The sequence below is a fragment of the Phaenicophaeus curvirostris genome, chromosome 20 (assembly GCF_032191515.1).
Source record: "Phaenicophaeus curvirostris isolate KB17595 chromosome 20, BPBGC_Pcur_1.0, whole genome shotgun sequence".
Taxonomy (NCBI): Eukaryota; Metazoa; Chordata; class Aves; order Cuculiformes; family Cuculidae; genus Phaenicophaeus; species Phaenicophaeus curvirostris.
In genome coordinates this window covers 9824500-9847861 of record NC_091411.1, presented here as the reverse complement: position 1 = coordinate 9847861, position 23362 = coordinate 9824500, and the positions used below count along the sequence as shown (strand labels likewise).

The 23362-nt window shown below is 45.8% G+C and overlaps 2 protein-coding genes across 3 annotated transcripts in view; one reads left to right on the top strand and one right to left on the bottom strand.

Moving 5' to 3' along the window:
• PIERCE1 (piercer of microtubule wall 1) overlaps window positions 1–23362 on the top strand; it is a 378509-nt gene that overhangs the window by 305048 nt on the left and 50099 nt on the right. The window lies entirely within an intron of this gene.
• The window catches only part of COL5A1 (collagen type V alpha 1 chain), a 149276-nt gene that overhangs the window by 80305 nt on the left and 45609 nt on the right, over window positions 1–23362 (bottom strand). For both annotated transcript variants that reach the window (XM_069873655.1, XM_069873656.1), the window contains exons 5-7: window positions 3531–3662; window positions 1798–1944; window positions 1427–1675 (exon numbers count right to left, since the gene is read on the bottom strand). In XM_069873655.1, the coding sequence (XP_069729756.1) occupies window positions 1427–1675; window positions 1798–1944; window positions 3531–3662 (528 nt within the window). The remainder of the gene's footprint in view (window positions 1–1426; window positions 1676–1797; window positions 1945–3530; window positions 3663–23362) is intronic.

The following is a 23362-nucleotide window of genomic DNA, read 5'->3' as shown; positions in this document are numbered from 1 at the left end:
AACAAACGCATCCTGACCTCACAACAGGTCTGTGAAGGGATGCTAAAAGCGACTGTTCTGCCCCAGACCAACATCATCCTGTTGGATTCCACAGCCTGGTGTCCCAGTCAGCCTCTGCTCTGCCACACGCTTCCATCCCTGGGCCACAGCGTGGGGCTCCAGCTGCCAAGAGAAACCTGGGGCTACTTGAAAGGATGCCACACTTACTTGTGACCACAAGCACTAATTTCTTTCCTAAACTAGCCAAAAAAACTTTGTGTGGGTGTTTTTCAGAGCAAATAAACTTCTCCAGCCCCTTCAGCATCCTATCTCCCACCGAAACCCAGCTCCTAACAACATGATACACACAAGCTCCTGATCCTCACTTCCATACTGCTCATAAAGCACCTTGGTCTGCTTGGTCTGGATTAAAGGATTCGGTTTCCCCGGGAGTTCATGACTGCATGGAGGGCCCTCAGCTCCCACTCCAAGGTGTAAACCTAAAATCCACTCTGCCCTGTGAGATGCTCTGCCAAGAGCAGGCTGAGCTTTCACATAGGAAAGCTTTGCCATGTGTTTCCCTACCTGAACTTTCCTCCTCTTCTATTTCCTTTTCCTAACGACTAAAGCAGCCCTTGAGCCTCCTACTTCCTCATCCAGTTTTTTTTTAAGGGCACGCTATCCAATCTTTAATTCCTTTCCATTAGAAAGTTCAAGCTTGGCCAAAGATTTCTGGCTTTTTGTCAGGAAACAGAAAAATTTCTCGTCCATGGGTTTCCTGAGGTGGGCACTTAATTCCTCAATAGGCTGGTGCCTTTTCTGTTTCTGTGTATCATTTTGGGCTGCTCAACCTCCTCCACCACTGTGTTTTTTATCCCCAGTTGGCTAGATCCAATCCTTGATGTGCCACCAGCCCTCAAGCAGTTGGCTCCCTTCCTGCCTCGCTCCAGCTGCTCAGCCCTGTGCTTGGACATTTTCTTTGACACCTTCCCATTCAATATTCCAGGTCCAACTCCAAATATGTTGGCCAACTTTTGCTGACTCTTTTGCCACCCTCCAGTGCCTCCCAGAAAGCCTTGAGCTTTGGCAGCCCCATAACCAAGTAGTAGTTCCCCTTTTGAGGAGAAATGCTTTTAATCAGATTTTAACACCAACCCTCACTTTTCTTTTTGTCAGATGAGCATTTTGCACAGGGAAATGCAGATGCGTGAACAGATTTTTCCAAGGGAATAATCCTCAACCAGATTCTAAATACCAGTGTTCCACACCCTGATATATCTGTATCGAAAATATTTTACAAGAAGCTTCCCTCTTCCAATAGCTGCCCAAACTACTTATAGATCTACCATACTGATGATCACACCTCCTCAGAGTTATAAAATAACTGAATTAATTTAAACAAAACAAAAAAAACAAAGCAAAACGAAAAAGTATTCATCAAAATTACATCGGTTTCATTGTAGGTGATGACGGTACTCGTGGGGAGTTCAGCTTCCACTGCGTTTTCAGTGAGTCCACCCTGGGGGTCTACTTCTTCGTTGTAGTTGATATCTTCATAGGGGAGAGGTGTGAAGTACTCTTCATTAATGGTTTCATAGTTGTACTCATCCACGAGGGGGTCGTCCACCGTGGCATCCCCTTTCGGCCCCTTGCCTGGGTTCCCTCCAGCAGGTGATGGTGTGGGTGCAGGATAGTCCTATTGCAGAAATAAAACACCAGAATCAGACAAGCAAAACAAATTCTCCGTCATCCTCCACCTCCCCATCTATAAAGGTGCTTTTTCTCAACTGCACCTTTGCCAGGACCGTGTGTCAGTACCTGCTTGGTTTCAGGTCTCTCTCCAGCAGCCACTTCGGGAGTGCTAGGCTTGGTGGTAGGTGCTTCTGGCTTTACAGCTTCATCAACATCTTCATAATAGGGGTACTCATAGTAGTAGGTGTCACCTTCTCCCTCTCCATCGGTGTACTGCAAGAAGAAGATGAGAAGCAGAAAATAAGCTGGCAGCACCCAAGCATGCTCCTGACATGTTTTTTTAGACATTATTTCATGCCAATAGGGTCACGTCATGATGCAGATCCTTGTGGTGATATATCTCCCTCCCTCTTGTTCATCATCACCTTGGATACCTTCACAAATAGCCTGGCTTTGGCTCTGGTTGTGACTTAAGGATGTTCCCCATAATGTGTCCTGTGGCATGTGCTCCTGTACCAGAGAGGATAAACTACCCTGCAGCAACTCAGTCACCCAAGATAACACAATAAGAATAGAAAAACATTCATTTCTTTAACCTCAGATTCTTGAGCCTTCCCAGGCCACAAATCTGAGAAAAAGCTACTGGAATCACGCAGCTGCTTTGAGAAGCAGGGATGCTATTTTCACTTATCCAACTACAATTAAAAGCAGCCGTGCCGCTTCCCATCCACCCGTGGCCTGCAGGCAGAAGGGCTTCAAGACCAAGATATTTTCAGAGTTTTCCACAAGGCGTCAGTCATTCTTCAAAATGAAATGCAAACAAAACATTTGGTTACAGCCGGGCATGGCAAATTTCTCCGTCAGTCCATCGCTCTCACTGGCAGCAGACGCTGGCGCGTGGAAGAGTTATTCTTACACGGAGCAACACAAGCACCACGACAAGCCAGCCCTTGTTGAACTGCTGGCTCCAAAAGAAGAGTTTTATTTTCCTACTACCACATATTTTGATTATACCAGAGTCTATTTTATTTTCCTTATTTATTGCTTCACCAGAAGCGCTGGTGGAGCGGTTATGGCCCTTCCCTGGGTCTGGGTGGCCGCGCCTCGCTGGGGAGCATCGCTTTACTCCTCAGAGTCCTGCTAGGTGCAGGATTTGAATTCAATCCCAAAGCTTAGTCAGAGCAGGTCGATACCATTACAGCTTTGTAGGGAAACCAACTGAAAACAAGATACCACACAGACCCGCAAATCAGACCGAGAGAGCAGCCAAGATGCTGAGAAGTGGCTGAGAATGCCAGGTACTTAAATTGCTGTGAGCTGACCCTGAGACCTCTTATAAATGTGTAATATACAGGTGATGCTCTTCTGGAAATCAGTCACATCCAGGCATTACTAACTGAGCAGCAGAAATAAAAAGGGACCCTGGACTAATCTTTTTTTTCTTTCTTTCTCTTTTTTATTTTTAAAGCAAAGATCTGAGGCTAATGCTCTCTGCAGCAAAAAATACCTGGCACAGCATCTTATACAGATGAGCCTGGAGCACTTCAGCTAAAACAAAATTCAAATAGCAAATATACAGGCAATAATGTTTCCCCATCCTTTGATACCTGTCTTTTTAAAGAATACTGAAGAAGAATTGATTAGTCTTTTCACATGAAGGACTGCAGAAAAGGAAGGGAAACTCCTGAGGGCAAGAGCCAAGGTGGCAGAGCCCAAGCCAGAGCCTGCAGATCTTCAAAACAACCTTTGTCTCAGCCTGTGCCTTGCAGATGAGTTGCAGGGAAGGTGAACAGGAGGAAGCAGTTGTGGCATGGAGCTGGATGCTTGGTGGGTGCCTCCAGTCCACGCAAGAGACTTACGTATTCATCCTGGTTGGGGTCCTGGGACTGGGGAGAGTCGGGGATGGCGGTGTCACAGTCGGGGCTGTAGTGCTCGCAGTAATCGTGGGCTGCTCGGGGGTCTGCCACAATCAGGAGCTGCTGGATGTCACCCTGGGGGAAAACAAAGCCACAGAATTAGGAGGTGGATGCTGCACATGGAGCCACAACGGGCCAGGACTGCAGTCAAGAGGATAAAACAAGGAATGAAAAGCAAAACGCTTGACAGGGTGACCTTTCTGACACAGACGTGAGATGAACCAGGCACAAAGTCCCCTGTGTAGGTCCAGGTCAAGCAGGCACTTATCTCCAGTTACTCCACGAGGTGTGAAGCCACTGTGCTTCATGCCCAGTCCCGGATGCACCTTCCCAAAAGATAACCACATCTGCAGAGAGGTCAGCCCCACGACTCCGACAGTGCTGACAGCCCAGGGCAAGGTGGGAGCAGTAAAAAGAGGAGAAATCACCCCAAATCAGCAGTGTCTTGCGAACAATAAACAAGCTCCTTTCCTAGTCCATCCCATGCTGGGCTCTGGAGTTTCCCTAGCCAGAATACTGTTTCTTAGCTATGAAACTTCTCTCCTCCATCCCATCAGTTGGCCTCAAAAGACATCCTAGTAGATATCTTTCTATTTAATAATAGAAAAGCATGGTTAAGGCATCAGGAGCAGCATTACAGCAAAACTGTGAGGGTGACTTGGGTATGTAATAACAACCAGAAGCTGTGAATGGAGCCCGACCAGACTGGCAAAGAGCCTCCTGGAAACACCAAAGGATATTTTTGAAATTATGGACCAGATCTGCCTTCATGCACACAAGCTGCACTGGCTCCAGCCATGGGCACTGCTGGGTCCACAAGGAGCTCAGTCTCCCATGAACGTAAACCACCAACTTCACAAGAAAACGTTTAAATATTTGGCACAGATGTGCCAGTAAAGAAGGTTGCAAGGACTGTATGGACCTGGCCATATCCTACACTGCTCCCAGGGGTTTCCTTCCTCAGTTTTCAGGTTATCACATCCATCCCTGCAGCAGCTCACTGTAACATCTGTCTCATGCTACACAAGTTACCTTAAAATTGAGCATTAGCTTATTAGTCATTGCTTCCTGTGAATAACCTTTACAAAATTAATAGAAAGGTCTGCAAAATGGACTTCAATTACTGTTTTAATAGAGAGAAATAGTCTTTCTCTCCCTTTCATTCTTTTTTTCCCCAGTATAACCACCAAAAAATGATGATAAAGTACTGGGAAAACAGAAAATGCCGAATTTTCATCTCATGGAACATTTCACATTTCCATCCAGCTCTGGTCATCACCAGACAATGTGACCTGTCCAGGGAACTTGGCCATGGTGTGACCAAGAGGAGATCACTCAGATTTGAAGAAATCTGGGGATGCTATGGAATTACAACATATAACATTGTCCCTGTCTCCAAAGGCAGTTCAGAGCAAGCAAACAGGCTGCCCCTTTAGAGGCCCTTCCAGAGGAGGATGCTCAACCTGACCAAGGCAATTTGCTTAAAGTTGATGATGTCAAGATCCTTCCAGCTGCTATTTCTGCACACAAGACCTCAACCACCCCTGCCCCTCACGGACAGCTGAGTTAAGCCATTTATGCCCTTCTCTCATTTAGGTGGTTAAAGCTCCCCAGTTTTCATAGGGTTACGGGGAGTGTTGGGATAAGCTGAAATAAAACAGCCACAAAAGCAGACTTAGTACTTGTCTCAGAGAGGCAAGGAAGGAAGGCTGAAAGCTTTTTCTTCCTGATAAGGTTGGATTTACACCTCATGGAGAACTGATAGTCTGCGTCCTGCAAGTGACCAGGACTACAACTGTGTTTCCTCGACGAATAGATAAAGCAAGGGAAGGCATGTTGGCTAAGCACAGTGCAAAAGGTTAAGCGGAAGAGAATTTGCTAAAGCTGAGTTTGCTTTTAGTCTTGGCTGATGGCAGCAACTGAAACACGCATGGAGAGAAATCTTGGCTTGGTTCCACCCTGCTCCCTGCAGCAGGGAGCATCCTCTGGGTCTGACGGCTCAAGGCATGGGCAGCACCTTTTAGTACACGGAAAGACACCACCTGCAAGCCCACAAGCCACAGGCTTGAGTCCTGGAGCCACAGCAGAAACCTCAACCTCACTCAACACACCATAGGACAGTGCTGGCCCAGTAGTTGCTGCTGAGTGAGCAGGGGAAGAAGAACAAGGGAAGCTTCTTACTAGTTCTGGGTCAAGAATCTGAGAAAATCAGTGCGTAACTGAATAAATTTTGTACGCAATGTGTGCCAGGAAAAAGCGTGAGTCGCCTCAGACAGATCCTTCAGACCTCACCACGCTTCACAAGCACCATTCAACACACCTACTATTTTCCCATTTCCTTTTCAAACCCAATCAATCACCGTGCCAGCAACGTTCATCTTTTCTTGTTTCACCAGCTGCACGCAAAATCAGAAGGAAAATCCAACGCACCCAGTTTTGGAAGAATGAGAGCCCCAGGGAACGTGTGAGCTCAAGCACATTGACATGGGTTGAGGAGCTCAGCGGTCGGGGAAGGAGAGCTCACAGGGCTGCTAGACCATTCATCTTTGTTTCATTAAGAGCTAGTGCACGGCCCTGGTGGGTACCCTGTGTTAACACTTGTAAAAAGCAGACAGGAGTAAAACCTTGTTAGCAAGATTCCCAGTCAACTGACCTCATCCCTCAGTGCAAAACAATAAAATGGGCTAATTTAGCCTGTAATAAAAAGCCCCACTATCTGAACTTCACAAAAGATGCACAAAGCTCTGCTGTCAAGAGCCCCATTTCTTTGATTTAAAAAGCCAACTTTAAATAGAGCAAGCCATGCTGGGAGGTTTGCAAGCCTTTTGTGTCCTCTCAAGTGTGTTGCCGCTAATAAATTTCACCAAGAGATAGCTGCCCCCAGCACAGGCTGACAAAAGCAGCAGCCAGCTCCGCTCCCTTAACTTGCTCAAATATCTATTTGTTTCACTGTTATGGTTACACAAAATACCCAAAGCCTCTCTCCTTCCTATGTCAGCATCTGCTTTTTCCAGCGAGAGCAGAGATAACGAAGATACCATTAATTTCCCCCCCACACGTGCAACAGCTATGGATTTTCCATGAAGCCTTCATAAGAGAACTTACAATTACACCAAGAGAGTGGTTTAAAGACTTTACTAGCCAAGTCACTTAAGTCTTAAAGACATATTTAAAAATGAAGAGGTATCCAAGTCAGGAATGTACTGGTATTGCCTTGAAGGAGAGGTCACCAGCATAGCATCCTCCAGCCCCAGCCAGATAGTGGGTAAAATCCTCTTTTGGTATGAGAACACTTTGGGCATTGGTAAACAGGGTCCTACTTAGCAGGCAGAGGCAAGGAACAGTTGGGCTTTACCGGTTTGATAAAACATTGGAAGCAGAGGAAAAAAAAGGTCATTTTATTTTGCCTGAAAATAACCAGTATTTCATCCCTCAGAAGAACTAGTTTTTAAAAAGGGCTATAAATCACATTTTGACCTTTATTCGTAGAACTTCCCGTGAAGAGGAAGAAGCAGGACAGCACATTTATGAAAATGATGGTGAATTGCAAGGTTTTTATTTCTTCCACCAAACAGATCTAAGTGCTAACTGTCAGGACCAGTAAGAATCTGCCTGACATTTATGGTAAAGCCATTTATGCCTGATGACTCATTTGCTTTATGGATTAAGTTCCATCCAGCCAGTTTAATTCAACTCCATTCAACTTCCCAGCCAGCTCCCAGACAAGAATGGAAAAACTCTTCTGGAGCATTTTTTAACACTTATTCTATATGTGTGCAAAAATGTCACATCACTTCCAATGACATCAACTGCAGTAACTTGGAGAAATCACTGTGGTTCAACAAAACAAACAGCTGGAGAGGATAATCAGAGTGACTTCATCTGGCATTGGCAGCAGCTCCATAAACACTAGGATTCTTTGGGGCTCTCACTGTAACTCACTGATAATTAACTGGACTGTTGTTTCAGTGCATCACCTACTCGAGAACTCTGAAAGACTCTTAATATTTGTAAGAAAAAATGCTGCTTGATGTGACTTTTTACATTTAAATTGGATAACCACGGGCCTAGGACACACAATTGTACATACACAAACAAAATCTTCAAAAATTATTGGAAGCAATTGGGATCTTGCTGAGTTTTATTGTGACAAACTCACTGGTTCCATAAATTCAAAGTCAGTCAAGTGGTTTAAGGGTGGCAGAGGTTCAATGCAGCTCTGTGGAGTGAAAGCTTAGAGATCTCAGCCACCAGCGAGCTTCCAAAAAGACTAATCCCTGTCTCGGAGACGGCCTGCCAGCCCTCAGATGTTCCACTTGATAAAACCTGTCAGCAGCACTTGCCCATGGATGGAGGGTTTCTGCTAAGGACACAGTGGCTGCCCTGCTCCCAGGCTCCAAGATGTTCCTTGTCTGCACACGTTGGAGTAAAAATGGTATTGGAGAAGTCAGGGAAGAAGGGAAATCTCAGAGCTCACCGTGCCCAAGTGCAGTGAGACCCTACGTTTGAGGTATGGTAACTGCTCAGAGCATTGCTGCACCCTTTGTTGTGCTGGCAAAATCCCAGAGTCCTTTATTTAAGCACAGCTGCTCCAGAAAAGAAGCCAAACTGCAGCCATGGGGTTAGGCGACACCTCATCACCCCTGCTGGCTCCTGCATCCCTGAGTCCTGCACCCCTCTCACTGCTCAGCCATAGACAGGACTGAGCTCATGGGGTGGAGCAACTGGTACCTAAAGGGCATCCTTTGGGCTTCCAAAAATTTTGCACTGTGAAATGGGAAAGCAATAGTTGAAGGACTGGCTAAAAAGAATAGTAAAAAAAAAAAAAAAGCCTCAACTCACATGCAGTCATGAGTCAGCTACAGATATTTGGTGGTTTGAATAAGGCCAACCCGGATGTTTGCTTCCCCATCCCGCACAGAGGGGCCGCGGGAATACACGGGGCAGCCTTGCTGCAAGATCTCTGCTATTTCCCCTCTCAGGCTCCAGTCACCACAAGAATGGCTCCCTCCTGGCTTTTGGCACTCAGATAGGAGCTTCTTCTGAGCCCTCTTCTGAAAAAAATCGTTTAATTACACAGAAAAAGGGATAGAAGTTTCCCTAGAACCAAATACAGCTTCAAAAAAAACCCCTCTTAAGGGCTGATGATAGTTTCTCTTACCACTACACATCAGTTAGGGAGAGAAGGTACCTTAAGAAACCCCGTTCTCCCAACACATCAGCCTCATCCTCCATCCCCACCGTAGCATTTCTGATATTAAACGTAACACAAACTACAGTAATTATTTCGACAGCCCACATGCCTCTTTCCCTGACCACAGCAACGAGAACAAAATAAGCCCTTTGGCTCAAAGGTAATTAACCTCCCCAGTAATTTTCAACCTTTATACTTTACAATCCCAGGGAGGAACCTGGTTTCCTACCACGCAGGGACCCATCAACTTGTTGTTAGGCCATTTGCTTTGAAGGAACAGGGCAGAGGAGCACAATCCCTCTCCTCTATGCCTCTTGCCCTGTTACCCTTCACTCCAAGCTGCCCTCAACGTCCAGCCCTGCTCCAATGTATGGAAACATGGTCAGGCAACGCCACGTCATGCTTCCTCCATCCATAACTGCTGGATGCTCTGGTCAGCTGCTCTATGACCTTTACGACTATGAAAAAGAGGTTTATTTGAGCAAGGAGCATGCTGAGGTCTGTCAGCGTCATATTGGAATACAAATTACACACAGTTTAGCAATGATTCGTTACGGGAAGGGAAGGACAAGCGATTCTCTAAGAGAACAAAAGCCAGATGGCTTTGCTAATTCTGGAAACCTCTCCCGAAGAAGCTGTCGCTCTGCCAATACCAGTCAAGGACTCAAGTCATTAGCAGAACAGGAGACACTAATATGAGGTTCATTTCCAGGCAGCTACTTCCCCCCAAGCTGTCATAGCCACACAAGGTAAATAACGCCCTGCCCTAACAAAAGCACATACCCCCCCAGCAGCAGCTGTAGGTGAAATGCTGAGCACCTTCTGCACTTGCCAGAGCAAATGTGAAGCCAGATCTTATACCAATGACCTTTTTTTTTGTTTAAGTGACATCACAGAACTAATTCCCAAAGACAACATACACCACAGCCATCAGCAGTATGGATTATTTACATGACGGTGCTTTAGAGGGGACAGACAGACCCATCCACCATTCCCGTTTCTTATTCACAACAGGTGAAAGATTGTTTTGCCTTTCCAAATGACTGAGTTTGACAAACCCATTAGTCATTGCTAAATTCTTTCTGTTGCTTTCCATGGAATCTTCAAGTCCTGGCAGCCCCGAGCCCCTCTTCTCTCTCCAGTCTCAGGCAATATCTCTACAGCCGCCCTTTGCTCAGTCCTCTTTTACCCGGGTCAACTTAGCTCATCATATTCTACCCCAACAGATTCTTGTGTAGGGACTAGCAATGCCCTGAAGAGAATAAAAAAGGGAAAAGATGAAAAAAACAGACCAAGCTCAAATGGATGTTTAATGATGGGGCAAGAGCTCAAGCCGAGGTCCAGACTTGCCACCCAGGCCACACAGTCTCACCCTCCATGCACCAGCTCCCCATCCCTTCACTGCCAACACTGATTTGTTTCCAGGCACTTCACCTAATTGAAACCTCCATCCTTCCAGAAGGGACATTAAATCACCAGTTTAAAGATCCCCAAAAGCTCTGGGGCTGCTTTATGCTTCGAGGCAATTGTACTTCACCTTATTCAGCTTTGATCCCAACTGAACGAAGGGGGCTGCGTACTCAGATGAATGCACAGCTCCCACCATAAGCCACAAATGAGCATTGCTTCCAGTGGATGATGTGTCTTTCCTAGCTAAAAGCTGATGCCTAGGCCTTGGACAACAGTTTTTGTTTGAAAACTTACCAAATAGGTGGAAAAACCCCAATAAGGCAGATTAGAAACCTGCCATTTAATTATGACCCAGGAGCTTCAGGGACTCAGGGTGGAATGAAAAACAATCCTTAAGAAAGAGGCAGCTTGGAAAACAAGTGGCAAAAGCACTGGAAGTATCAAATCTACTGAGTAGTTACTGCAAGGCTATCATAGAAATGCGTTTTTCTAGGGGTTTTGGATCAGAGCTGGAAAAGCCACTATGGGAGAGCACAGCATCTCCCAGCAGGTTCACCCGATGCAGCTCTCCAGCCGCAGCAGGATCTGCGGAGTCAGGCTGCACAAGAGGCATATCAGCGGGCAGCAAGGGAGATTTTCTCCAGCAAATGGGAAAATCAAAGCTAGGAAAGTAAATAGAAAAAAAATCTGAAAGTAGACATGGCCAATGCAGCAGAAACTGGACCGTGGGTTAAGTCTCATCGTCATAACACTGAGTGAGAGGCTCCCTCAGGAGCATCCCAGGTCAGGCAGCGCAGAGCAGGAGGCAGTGTCCATCCCACGCACGTACCGAGGGACTTGTCCAGCTTTCCTTTGACTCATGTCTGGTGCTGCAAACCACCAGACAGCGGCTGCGTGCTCCACACGCAAAGCGGACAAACACTTTTAAGAACCCTTGCAGCTCATTGCACAAGGGATCAGGACCCACCCAGAGGAGAAATTTCTCCTCGGCTTCTGTTTATTGTCGCGTCTTACAGCTCTGTATGGACCTCCTTCCATCAGCTGCTACAGACGTGTGGCATCACCACCACGCACTGCGGTCCTTTGGAACAGAATATTTGCATCCCTTCTACTCCAAGCTCCCTGCTCCCCTGCTGACCCAGGTTCCTCTTAAAATTGCTGCCATCCACGGGGCCAGCGCTCAGCTGTCGGTTTGTCCGCTTTCCTCCTCCTTTGAGCGAGCACAAACGTTGTAATTCTTGATGGGACAGGAAAGTACACCCAGGGCAAAGCAGCAGCCAAGCAGTAGGGACTGAGCGGAAAGAAAAGGCAGCCAAGATGCCTTAAAAATACAGCAAATGCAAAGAGCTGCTAAAAAAAATACCCAATAGACAGATATCCTTAAGTCAACAATCGTCACGCTCAGACACTCAGCTCCACCAGCTATTTTTATATATTTATGTCTGTTAAACAAACCACAATCTGTCTGCTAGGATTTCTGGGTGTGAAACAATCAGTTATGGGTATGGAAAGTGGGATGGGACTGAACAGCTTCCCGTACTCTGCAGCCCCAGCCTGGAAGGGCAGACAGGCAGGGAGAAGGGTTGCGTAGACTGATGTGACAAAAGGCTGCTTTATATTCACTCCTTCTCTACAGCCTGGCCAAGCACTGTGGTAACATAAGAAGAAAAAATAATATGAGAAGTTTCTGCAGCTACTTTGCAAAGAGGAGGAAAAATAATAGCACACAGTTCAAGGCTTTAAAGGCAAAAAAAGAAAGAAAAGAAATCCCTGACTATTCCACCTCTCTCCACCACAACAAAGAGAGGACATTACTCCCAAACTTCATTTGCCTATTGTAAAGTCAGTCTTTATATCTGAAGAGTAAGCATTTTTAAACATTATTTCTTTACATTGTGTGTTCTGGGCAGATGGTCTGAAACCCCCCGGCAGATTAGAAACACGTGCAACGAACAAGGAACCTAAACCACATGTTTTTATTAAACTGCGTGACTTCTAGTTCAAATTTTATCACATCGAAGTAAATATTTTCTCTCTAACATAGCAGCTGCATGTTAGGTTACCCATAATAGATGTTTCATATGGGTACCCGTATGCATACGTACATGCAGGTGTCTATACACATGTCCCATGCTGATAATCTTGATAGATGTCAATGTGAGACCACAAGGCTGAAGCTGATTTTGCTATTTGTTTTCTAAAAACAACCTTCCCATGCACACACACACACACACAACTTAAAATTAAAGCCATAAGGGTTCCAAAATTTGAGAAATACTTGATTTAAGGCTGCATACCCTATCACTCTGCCCAGACATATTAGCATATAGGCTTTAACGATGACCCAGGAGCACGATACTTTTCTACAGTACGTCCACCGCATGTGGTGCACGAGAGACCAGGACGCTTTCCTCTGCACCTCTTTGCACATTCCTCTAAACTCCACTTTGCAGCCCCAGTGCTTGCATACATGTATATTTTTAAGTGTGATATCTATAGATGCAGATGTGAAGCACTACTACCTTAAATGAGCTCCTCCGCTGACAGAGGAGGAAAGCATTCAGATTTAGATACTTCCAAAACACTCTGACTTCCTAATGACTTAGTTTCCATTTTGGGTTTGGGGCATGCATCCTGCAAAAACCTCACATATCCCTAGCAGCTTTCCTGAAGCCAAGGCTTAATCCTTATCCCCAGCCTCTTCCTGCGAAAGCTGGGATGTGTCAAACGCAGCTATTCCTGGGTGTTTACAGAGTGTCCGGGCATCACCTCCAGAGCACAGCGTGCATTTCCCATTGGAGCACTGACCACACGCCACGTCCACAGGGATGGACACTGACACGGCCAGCACAGCCTCAGGAGCTCACACCAGGGGCACCGATTTTACCATGAAGTACCAGCTTGAACCCAGCTGAGCGTGTACTATTTATCCCCCTCACTGGTCACCCATGCCCTAATAATCTTTAGGATTTCTACCACCTGTAGCAGATGCAAAGCCAAGCCACACGTCCTGCTCATGGTACCCACCAGTGCTCTCATTTCAGCCCCAGCAATGCAAGAAGCCCACACCTTCAGGTGGTGAACACCAGGTTCCACGTGCACCTTAGGGCTAGATGATGAAGAACTGTGTCCATCTAAAACCATTCTGGCTCTCCTGGCCATCTGGGGACCTCCCTCAGGTGACACTTCTCTCTGAGAAACTATCTACAGATCTCCTGCAGTAACACCTTACCCAAGGAAAGAAAATGGGTCAGGAACAGGAGTCCCTTGACTGAGTCACCAAAGCCCTCAGAGGCTCTCGCAGCTGTGGGATGGAAACCTTGCAACGTGATCTATCTAGACCATGTTACTAACCAGGCTTGATTGGAAGAAATAAATCCTTCACTGGCTTATGTTTGAGCTGCTGGCCAGGCAAAGGTGTTCCTTCTATTTCAGGGGAAGGGTAAAAAAAAAAAAAAAAGAAAAGAGTAAAAAACCTGACTATAGAAAACCTTTCCAAAGGGACTCAGTTTTCTTTGGCTGCTCCAAAACTCCCATGAACATGGTAAATAGCCTGACTCTCTTTTCCCCTCTCCAGTTTTGACTGAAAAATAGGAAACTCATTTCTGAGAAGAGTTGGAACAAGAGAAAAGTAGGTTTAGTCTCTGCGTGAAGGGCCAGCTTGGCAAGAAGGACTTGGCACGCTTGTACCACCTCCTAGGGAATGTGTGAGTTGTTAAGGTCAGAGCTGGTGTAGGTCCTTAACAAACCCGATCCGTGCATGCTCCTTGTGTGGGATCTTAAATGCTGCTTCCTATCATTTAAGGCAAAACCTGTCCTTGTGGTTTTGCCAGCACAAGGAGCAAGAGCAGAACTAGGTCCCTCCCTACCAGGATCCTACCTAGAGGAAACATTTGGAGTAGAGCTGCTGGCGTGGTAGAGGGAAATATCTTCACCAAAGAAACTACACAGCCTCCTGGCCACCTCTGTAATTACAACTGCTAGCAACTAAATGCTCATGTCTCTGGCATATACCAGAACCCACGCAGAGTTATTTAATTTGAAAGTTTAAATTGACACATGAGGAAGTGTTCTCTTCTAATGAATTCATTAGGACAGCAATTTTTTTTTTTTTTGGCTGGTTTTGCCTGAAAGCAAGCCATGTGTGATGTCTGTGCAGCCACAGGTGTGTCCATCTACTTCAATAACTCTTGTATTCAAACTTCGATTTCAATCACTTTTGACAGAGGAAAAAGGCTCAAGATAACTTAAGCCCTATAAATATCATGGAAACAGACAGCCAGGTAAAAGAAAAGCATCATACAAGTTCACCATCTGACGGGAGAATTTGCAGCATGAATTCACATCTGATCAGATATAGGAGAATATACAAGAAGACATCTCTTTAATGTTCCTACCATGAGAAAAGCTCTAAGCAACCACAAAGCCAAAATTAGAAGGAAACTGGACTTGACTAATGTCAAGGTATCTCTGAGGTTCCCTGTTGCAACAACTGGCAAAAGCTGAACTGAAGCACCACAAAATAAGCAGTTCTTTTTGCATTTCTGCCTATACATGGAAAACACCCTCTTATCCTCAATTTTCCAGACCCAAGAAGAATAGAGAAGAAAACCAAGCATCTCTAGGTCTCAGCTTGCCAGCTTCCCCTGGCAGTTCTCAGAGGAACACCATGGGACAGCAGTGCTTGTTGCTACCTGTGATCAGACTCCAACCACATCCAAGCTGGCACTGCCACCTACGCAACCTCAGAGGAGCCTTTAGTCAAAGACAGCGACTTTTTCATCTGCACAACAGACTTGTGAGCATTACTGGCTCTCCAGCAAACAGCAGGATCAAATCCTAAGAGTTATTTTTTTCTATATGACCACACAGCAGCTTGCTACTCTGTGATTTCTGCCTTCAAACTCTTCATTTGGAAACTTAAAATCAGCATTTATGTCATAGTTCAGACAAATTACAGCGTTGATCCCTAAAAATAGAGGCCCCACAATCACCATGTGCTCTGTTGTCACTGTCTTTACATTTAACTTCATAGCACAGACACTGTATGGTTTGGTTTCATTCCCTTTCAGATTACAAATGCTTAGCTAGATGTGCAAATCTATAGGACGGCTTCAAAAGAAACACTAAAAACTGCTCAAAATTTGTACTGCCAGGTTTGCAGGTACTCTTTAATAGGTGCACAATCTGTTTACAATATTAAAACCACCAACTGAGAGTGACTTCATAGCAATAAATTATTCAAAATAGATATACTGTGGGTTTTTTGAATAATCCAGACATTATTTTCCTTTTAAGTTCTTGACTACTCCAAAGCGTTCACAAAATAATATATTAATAACACACCAGTAGAAGTGTTTCAAGCAGTTACTTCTGATTGTTTTCAGCCAGTACCTGATTTGGCTCGGGTCTATTCACACAGTGCAGTTTTGTTCCCTAATTGAAGCATCAAAGCAGATTACGCCTCTGAACACTTGCAAGCAGCAAATTAGACTATTCAAAAAAAAAAAAAAAATCTCTTAATGCTTGCTCAGAAAGTTTGCTTCCACAGAGAAGCTTAAGCAGGGCAGTTAGGAGGCGCCTGGCAATGAGCTTTTATAACTCCAGCCTCCTCTTGATGCTCAAGGCACCCACTACCTGGGTGCTACCTGCTTGGGTGATGCCCTGAGGCCAGGGTGAGGGGACCAGCGAGGTCAGCATTGCCCAGATAACAGCCCCATGGGCAGCATCCCACAGAACTCACACTCAGACCCACTGCAAAGCTACATCAGCTCATAGCCTGCCTATTGTGGGTGGCATTTACATAAAGGGAGGACATTGGCAGCCTGACCTTCCACTGTCCAGCATGGAAATTACAAGAAAAACACAAAAGCCCAAGCCCAGGCCTCTGAGAAATGAACAGGACAAAATGAATGGATGTCATTGTCTGTCGTGACCTGCCACCCCTTTAACTAGTGGTTAATAAAGCTGAGAGGGAAAGAGGAGAAAATGAAACAATGAGCTATCTTGAAATAACGCCCTCATTTTGCATCCCATGTATTCCAAACAGAGCTGTCTTTTTGAAGCATTTGCTCAATATCCTGCGCTCCAAAGATCAGGCTCAAAAAAGTGATTTTCTCCATTTTCCTCATCGCATTCATTAGGAATCCCTGGAAGAAACCCAAGTCCCCATTTCCCCTTGTACTCCCATGCCCACTGGAGCCCTGCTCTCCCCCAGCACTCTCCAGGTCCCAGCTGGCACCACACAAAGGGCATCTCCATTGCAGCAGGGTCCAACACACACAAAGGTCTGGCTGGTGTCCTCATCTGCAGGCTGAGGGGCAGCTCTGAGCAACGTCCTTTTATCCAGCCCGTAATTCTCATCCCCCATCCCTGGAGGTGTTCAAGGCTAGTTTGGATGGGGCTTTGAGCAACCTGATCTAGCGAAAGATGCCCCTGCCCTGGAACTGGATGGGCTCTGAGGTCCCTTCCAACTCAAATCATTCCATGATTCTGTGATATGACATGAGGAAACTGCAGCATTTTCCTTGGAGGGGAGCAGCAGTCTCTGAAAACTCCACTTAAACCCAAATTAGAGTCCACAAGGCTGCCCAGCCTTCTGGTTTCTTCTTGTGGTTGTGCTGACCTGACCACATACTCAAGCGCCCCATTTTCTTTACCGTTTCACTTAGTGCTGCATTTCCCCCATCCAGCTTCATCCCCTGATGTCGCTGCCTCACCAAGACCTGATCACATTGTTCCAAGTCTCCTCTCTCCATCCAAATCAAATAATCCACTAATAACTGAGCTAAAGGGCTGGCTTTTTCCTATAGAAGTTATTTTTCAATGACATATGTGTGAACCATAAGGGATAGTTTAAAACCAGATCCTCCTTCATTACAAGCTGCGGCACAGCACATCGCGGTGTTGCTCTTTTGTGTCTTCCCCTTCCTCGCCAAACGATGCCGTTTCCTGGCTCCAGTTCCACGTTGATTTATTTCCCTTTCATCTATGGAAAATTAGGAGCGAGATCAGCTTCTGCTGGCTGCGCCGCCCACATGAAGCTGGATACGCCAGCATATTGTAAAGGGGACTCTCACACAGTGGAAAATATGTAGTGAAGTGAAGCTCTTGGCTTAAGTTACCCATCTGAAAACTCGCTGTTAGAGCTGAGCTGAGCCAAAGTGGAGGCAGTTGCTGAGTTTTTACTCAGCCCTGTGTAAATAGGGTCGTGGTGTCTGCCTAGGAGGTGTTGGTCCCAATGACCCAGAAAGCTTTGGGCTTCATTCCCACCCCTGGCAGTGATGGAGGTGAGGGATGCAAAGGGAAAGAGAAGGTCTAGGGAAAGGTGGTGAACAATCTCAAGAGAGACTTGAGGAGCAGCCAGTCTTGGCTGAAAAGGAGAAAGGAGACAGGAAAGAAATCTGACCCAAGATCTCATCAAACGTCTAGCCATGACCATCCATGATGGTCAAACACAGCAGACAGCTTTTTGCAGCTCCATCAGACAATTCACACCACAGCTACAAGAGCAGGAAGAGAAACCAAGGAGCAGCCCCATGCTGCTGCTCTGTGGATTTCCCATCCTCTCCCTGAACACTTCCCAAATTTCTGTATGAACCTCCATGTGAGCCTTCAGACAGCTCCAAAACCAATGGCTCGTTTTGGAAAGCCTAACTCTCCCCGAGTCTGGGCTCCCTTCCATCACCAAAGGGGGTCTCTTTGCTTCTAGCAGCACATCAGGGCTTCCTGCTCCCATCCCACAACAACATGAGCTCTTCTGAGTACTAAGATGTCAAAAAGCTGCACATCCCTTCCTTTTATTCCACTGTTTTTTTTCTCATTGCTGAAGTAATCTGGAAGCTGAGCTGCTGCTTTCTTAGCCCCACAGACAGTCTTTCCATGCCACGACCCCAAGATCCACCCTGAGATTTTATCCTTAGCCCTACACACCAAGGTGGCTGAAGATCAAGGCGTTTGTATACTCAGAGGCTTTTAATCAGGACTTGGAATGTTTTCTGCCCCAGGAGGTAAATAGAGAATCCAGGTTTTATGGATTAAAGGGAATGGGGGGAAAATAGACCTGGCTGCCAAAATTATCTCGGGATATAAGTGGGATTACACGCTTAGCTGTGGGGATATCTGCTGACACACTCAGAATTCAACCTCACACCAAATTTTGGTTGGGAAAGAATTTTCCTTCATTTAGCAGGCGACAATCACCAAGCCATGGAGCATTAAGCAGGACCCACCTGCTGGGACCACCCGAGAAGGAAGCTTTTGTGCTGGTTCCTATTGCTCTTTCCCACTGTTGCTCCAAAACTGGATGGTGTTGCTGAGGAAAAAGCTGAAAATGGATAGGTGAGCTAGCATGCACACATAGGCATAACACCTCTCATCCATCTTCTCCCCTCTTTCTCCAAGAAACCAGACCATCTGCTTTGATGATGTTCACATACTTCTCACCTCCTTACTTCAAAGTATTCCTGCAATTACGTTTCAACACTGCTAATTGTCCATGAAAGATGATTTTTTTATTTCCTTCATGAGAACTTGTGTGGCACCTCCCATCCCAACTTGAGCATTCAAAAAGCCTGACATCTAAACCATAGAAACCTGCATAGCTCCCATAACAAAACTAATCCTAATTACCCAAGCTTCTCATCCCACAAAAGGGAGCTGGGTTTGTACACCTGAAGAGTAGATGTGAAGTTCAGCCCAGAAATGTGGTTGTTTGAACAAAATCCACTCAGGAACAGGAATGGATGCAGTCTGATTGGCATCACAGCAGTAGCTGAGCATCCCAGCTCTGATTTCTGCATTCTGAGCAGCAAGCTGGAAGAGGGTAAACACAATTTGCAGATAAATTTGCTTATGCAAGGCATCAAAGCCTGAGGAAAACCTTGCTATGTTTGCAGAAATTCCAGAGCAGAAAACAGTGCACAAAAGTAATATTCACCACAAATTCTCTCATCTCCCTACATACTTTGCCTCAGTGGCCAAAGCACTGTTTGTTCAAGCAGACTTGACCTCCTGAACTGTGGCCAGTATGTGGCTACGTGTGGAGAACAATGAGCCCACAGTCAGAGACTTTTTTCTGTGTTCTTGGAGGGAATGAAACACACATAGACACAAATAACACAAATCCCATCCAATATTCTGCACAAATCATTAGGAATACCCTCTTCCAGCTCCCATCCCCAGGGTGATGTATTTATTGTGAACATATACATTCGATCCCGCTTGGCTCTGACAGACTAAGTAGTACACCTGCACGCTGGGGATGTCTGGAGTGGGCTAGGATTTTCCTTTGGGCTTTGGCAAGCAGCCCAGACTGCCTCAAAAAAAAAAAAAATTAAAAGGCCTCGCTGTGTGTAAGGAACATGTGTTTCATTTGTTCGTACCTAAATGACAGGGAAATGGGTTGAACACAAAGTCAACTAAGAGGCTTCTTGTTTTTTTCTGTGCTGGGTTTACTCCGTCCTCGCTGCAATGAGAGGTTATGTGCATAGAACCCTAGCTGAGAGAAATGAAGACTTCAAGCAGTGTCCTGCAAAGGCAGGACAGAAGCAATAAAGTCCTGAATTTCAAAGAAACATCACCTTGAGTGCAGGCAACAAGGACACAAACTCACCTCCCCGCCTGACTAGCTTGTTAGAGCTCAGTGCTCACCATCCTCTTCCTCTGCACCATAGCTCTCCCATGAGCTTGGCTCAGGTGAGTCTGTATCCACGCTAAGTTTGCTGCAACAATATAAATTAATCAAGATTTCTGTACACAGAACGAAGGTGATGTTTTCCTGTCCATAGGCTTCTGCTCCAGAGGGACAGGACTTGGATTTGATGATCCTTGAGAGTCCCTTACAACACAGGGCACTCTATGAAATTTATTTTTATACCCATAAGACTAATTAGGGTGTCACCCTCCACTTAGAACAAGCTTCTCAAGATAGCAGGCAAAGGGAAACATGCACTGACGGGGCTGGTGGCACGCTATGGCTCCCTGCTCGCAATAATCGCTTCTACATATTGCACAGTGATGCTGCCAATAAAGTTCAGCTGGAAACTTCTCCCCAACAGCATGAGTATTTGGCTTTTCCCCCATTCTCAAGCTGAAGAAAATCATCATTCCCAAGCACGCCTGTTTGCTCTTCTCTTCAGTGCCTTTCTAACACTCTAGGTTCCTTCGCAGCGTTGTTTCTGCTCCTGAAGCCCTGTCCTGCTGCCTGCTCCCAGCAGACACCCATGTCCACAGCACTGCTGTAAACCTTGGCATGATGTCACTGGAGAGGAGCAGGTTTCCAGCATTACATCACCCTGTCTGGGCTCAGCAATCAGCCTTCTGCACCTCAGAGTTTCCATGGAAGAAACCAAGCCCCCTCCTCCTCCCCTCCTGCTATCCAAGAGGGGGAAGCAAACTACAAACGAAGCCATCAGCTGAAAGAGTAATGACACTACACCCAACAGCATCCATCATGTACAATGAGCCTGCCTGGGTTGCTGCCTCCAGCATTTAAATATAAAACCCTGCCAGGTGAACGTCAGGAACAACCAGACCCAACTCTGCTCCCCAAACCCCACAATCCCTGTGGTGGATGGAAATTATTTTGAAGGATAAGCTTTGCTTCTCAGAGACCACTCCGTTTTCCTCGTTAGCAGTTTCAACTGGTTACCCCAACTCTGCAGGAGAAGAAAGTTAAGGTAACAGCTTGCCTTTCCTCTCCACATCATGGCCTGGGCTGACAGCAACGATGGATAGTCCTGCATAGTATCGCTTAGCATCCCTCCCACTGACATTTCTCCCCACTTCCCACTCAGCATCCATGCCCGTGCCCTCCAAAACAGCAAAAGCTCATCCAAGCCAACTAGCCTGCAGGAATCCCTAGTACATCATCTATCAGGCTCCACAATCTGCCTATTTGAACTGTAACAATAAAAAAAACTTTCCACTTCACTATCCCCTAGAATCGTGGCACATCACTATTATTGTGACCAGGAACAGGTAGGAAAGCCAGCAGTTCCTCATACCTCGGTGAGGTGCCATGACCTTCACCAGCCATTCACACAAGGCACGAACTCTGGATTTTAATGAGTGCCAAGTGCCACATATCCTCAACATCCAGCATGATTTGGTAATAAAATCATAAGGAGGAACCCCTCAACAAGCAATTCCTTAAGTTTGGGTGCCTTTTCCTATTTACAGACACCACCATCTGCTGCTGCATTCAGGCTCGTGACCACCAAGCAGGGCTCCCTGTAAGCTGTATCTCACTACCAGGCTCCTCAGTGCTGGTCTGACTCTGCCAGCACTCAAGATATTCAGCCTATACCTAAGAGAATTCTATATTAAACAGCTATTACATGCTGCCAAGTCTCCTGGGATTCTGCTCTCTCCTTATCTCCTTCCACACAGAGTTTTTTATCACCTCTGGTAGACACGGGGAATACAAAGTGCTTTGGAAAACCACAGCTTTCCTTTATCGCTACCCCAAGTAAGATCAGTATGGTTGAAGGAGCATCGCTTTACCTCATTTTTAAATTACAGCACATGCAGTATCTTACAGAGTGCAAGGATCCAGAGGAATTTCAACATTTAACTGATGCCGGTGTCTGAAACTGAAATTCAGACCCCCAAGGAGTTGGAGCCCCCTTGGCACAGTATAATGCTGGATGCAAGAAGCAACCCCAACCCCATAAAAGCCAACCACTGCCTTGAAGGAGACGCTCAACAGCACCCATCTAGAGATAAAACCCACGTGGGTCCTCCTGCAGGACTGACTTTCAAGGGTTTGACTCTGCACAAACTGCAAGAATCCATAAAACCATGCAGCTTCTTCAGCTGATGCTTAACTTGGCAATATTAAAAGATAAATGATGCGCTATGTAACTGTTCAACTTCAATAAAAGCACTTTTATGGTCTGTTTGAACAATCAAGCACATCTCCCCACGCATTGTGTGCTATCAGAGGCCTGAAGGTATTCGATACCAGCAAACTGCAGTAATTATCTACACATGCCAATGCACAGTTTCTTTTACAGTTTATGAAATAGAATCATAGAATCACCAGGTTGGAAGAGACCCACCGGATCATCGAGTCCAACCATAGGATTTACCACTGACCAAAAAAAAAAACCACCCCAAATCAAAAAAAATTAGACACATTAAATATGTGTATTTTGTACTCATGACTAATAAGGCTACATCATTACAGGCAGCCCTGACACAGTCACACAGCCTGACTGCGGTCCAGATGGCTAAACTGCCAATTACCCAGCAAATCTAAACGACAAACAAGAGCAAAGTGTCTGCAAACAATTAATCCGATGTTTCCACCCAAATCCTCTCCTTCCTTGCTGGCACCTGACAGATAGAGGTCAGATGAAGCGGTGTCAGCGTAGGATTGAAATGAAACCACCTGAAGTACAGGCTAACTTTTGCAAGCTGTTTTGCGATTCTGATTCTGGATGCGGTCCTGCCCCTCCCTCGTTACAGACACGCTGATAAAACCAGATGACGTCCCTGGGCACCTGTGTAAGACGATGCTGTGCGCGAGACCTTGCCAACTGGAGCCAAATATCACGTTTGGGTTTTGATTAAACTGTCTGCATGGCTTGGAGTCGGACACAAAAATCTCACCGTTAATTGCAAACCCATCCAAAGAGGTATAACCTTCAATAATTGCAGACATTTTCTAGGCAAGTCAGCTTTTCTGGAAAAGCCTAGTTGTGTGATTTAATCCATATGTCTCAAGAGCACCACTGCGCTAAAGAAGATCCCTTTGAAAAAACAAAAGCAGAAGAAATGACGAGAAAAACAGCAACTAAATGGAGAATTATTAGGAGACTGGGGAGAACTACAGACATCTCCAATAAAGAACCTTGATGCTGGCTCAGAACATTTTATTTTCCATCATCTCACACCATGGTATATGCTAGTAGTGTAAAACATCAACTCTTTGCACTCCCTGAAAGGCTCTACAGCAAAAGAGGTGAAATCAGATTTGGCAGGGGCAGAAATGCAGGCAGCCAGAGCTGTAAATCAGCCTCTTTCAGCAGTCTGCCGAGGTAGGGAAAATACACAGGAGCATGTATCCATGGCACATCTTGACAGAGGCACTCAGGTTAGCATGGAACCCAAATTAGTTTTAAAAGAGCTTTTTGAAGGTTAACAAAAAATTAAGCATGAGCTCTGC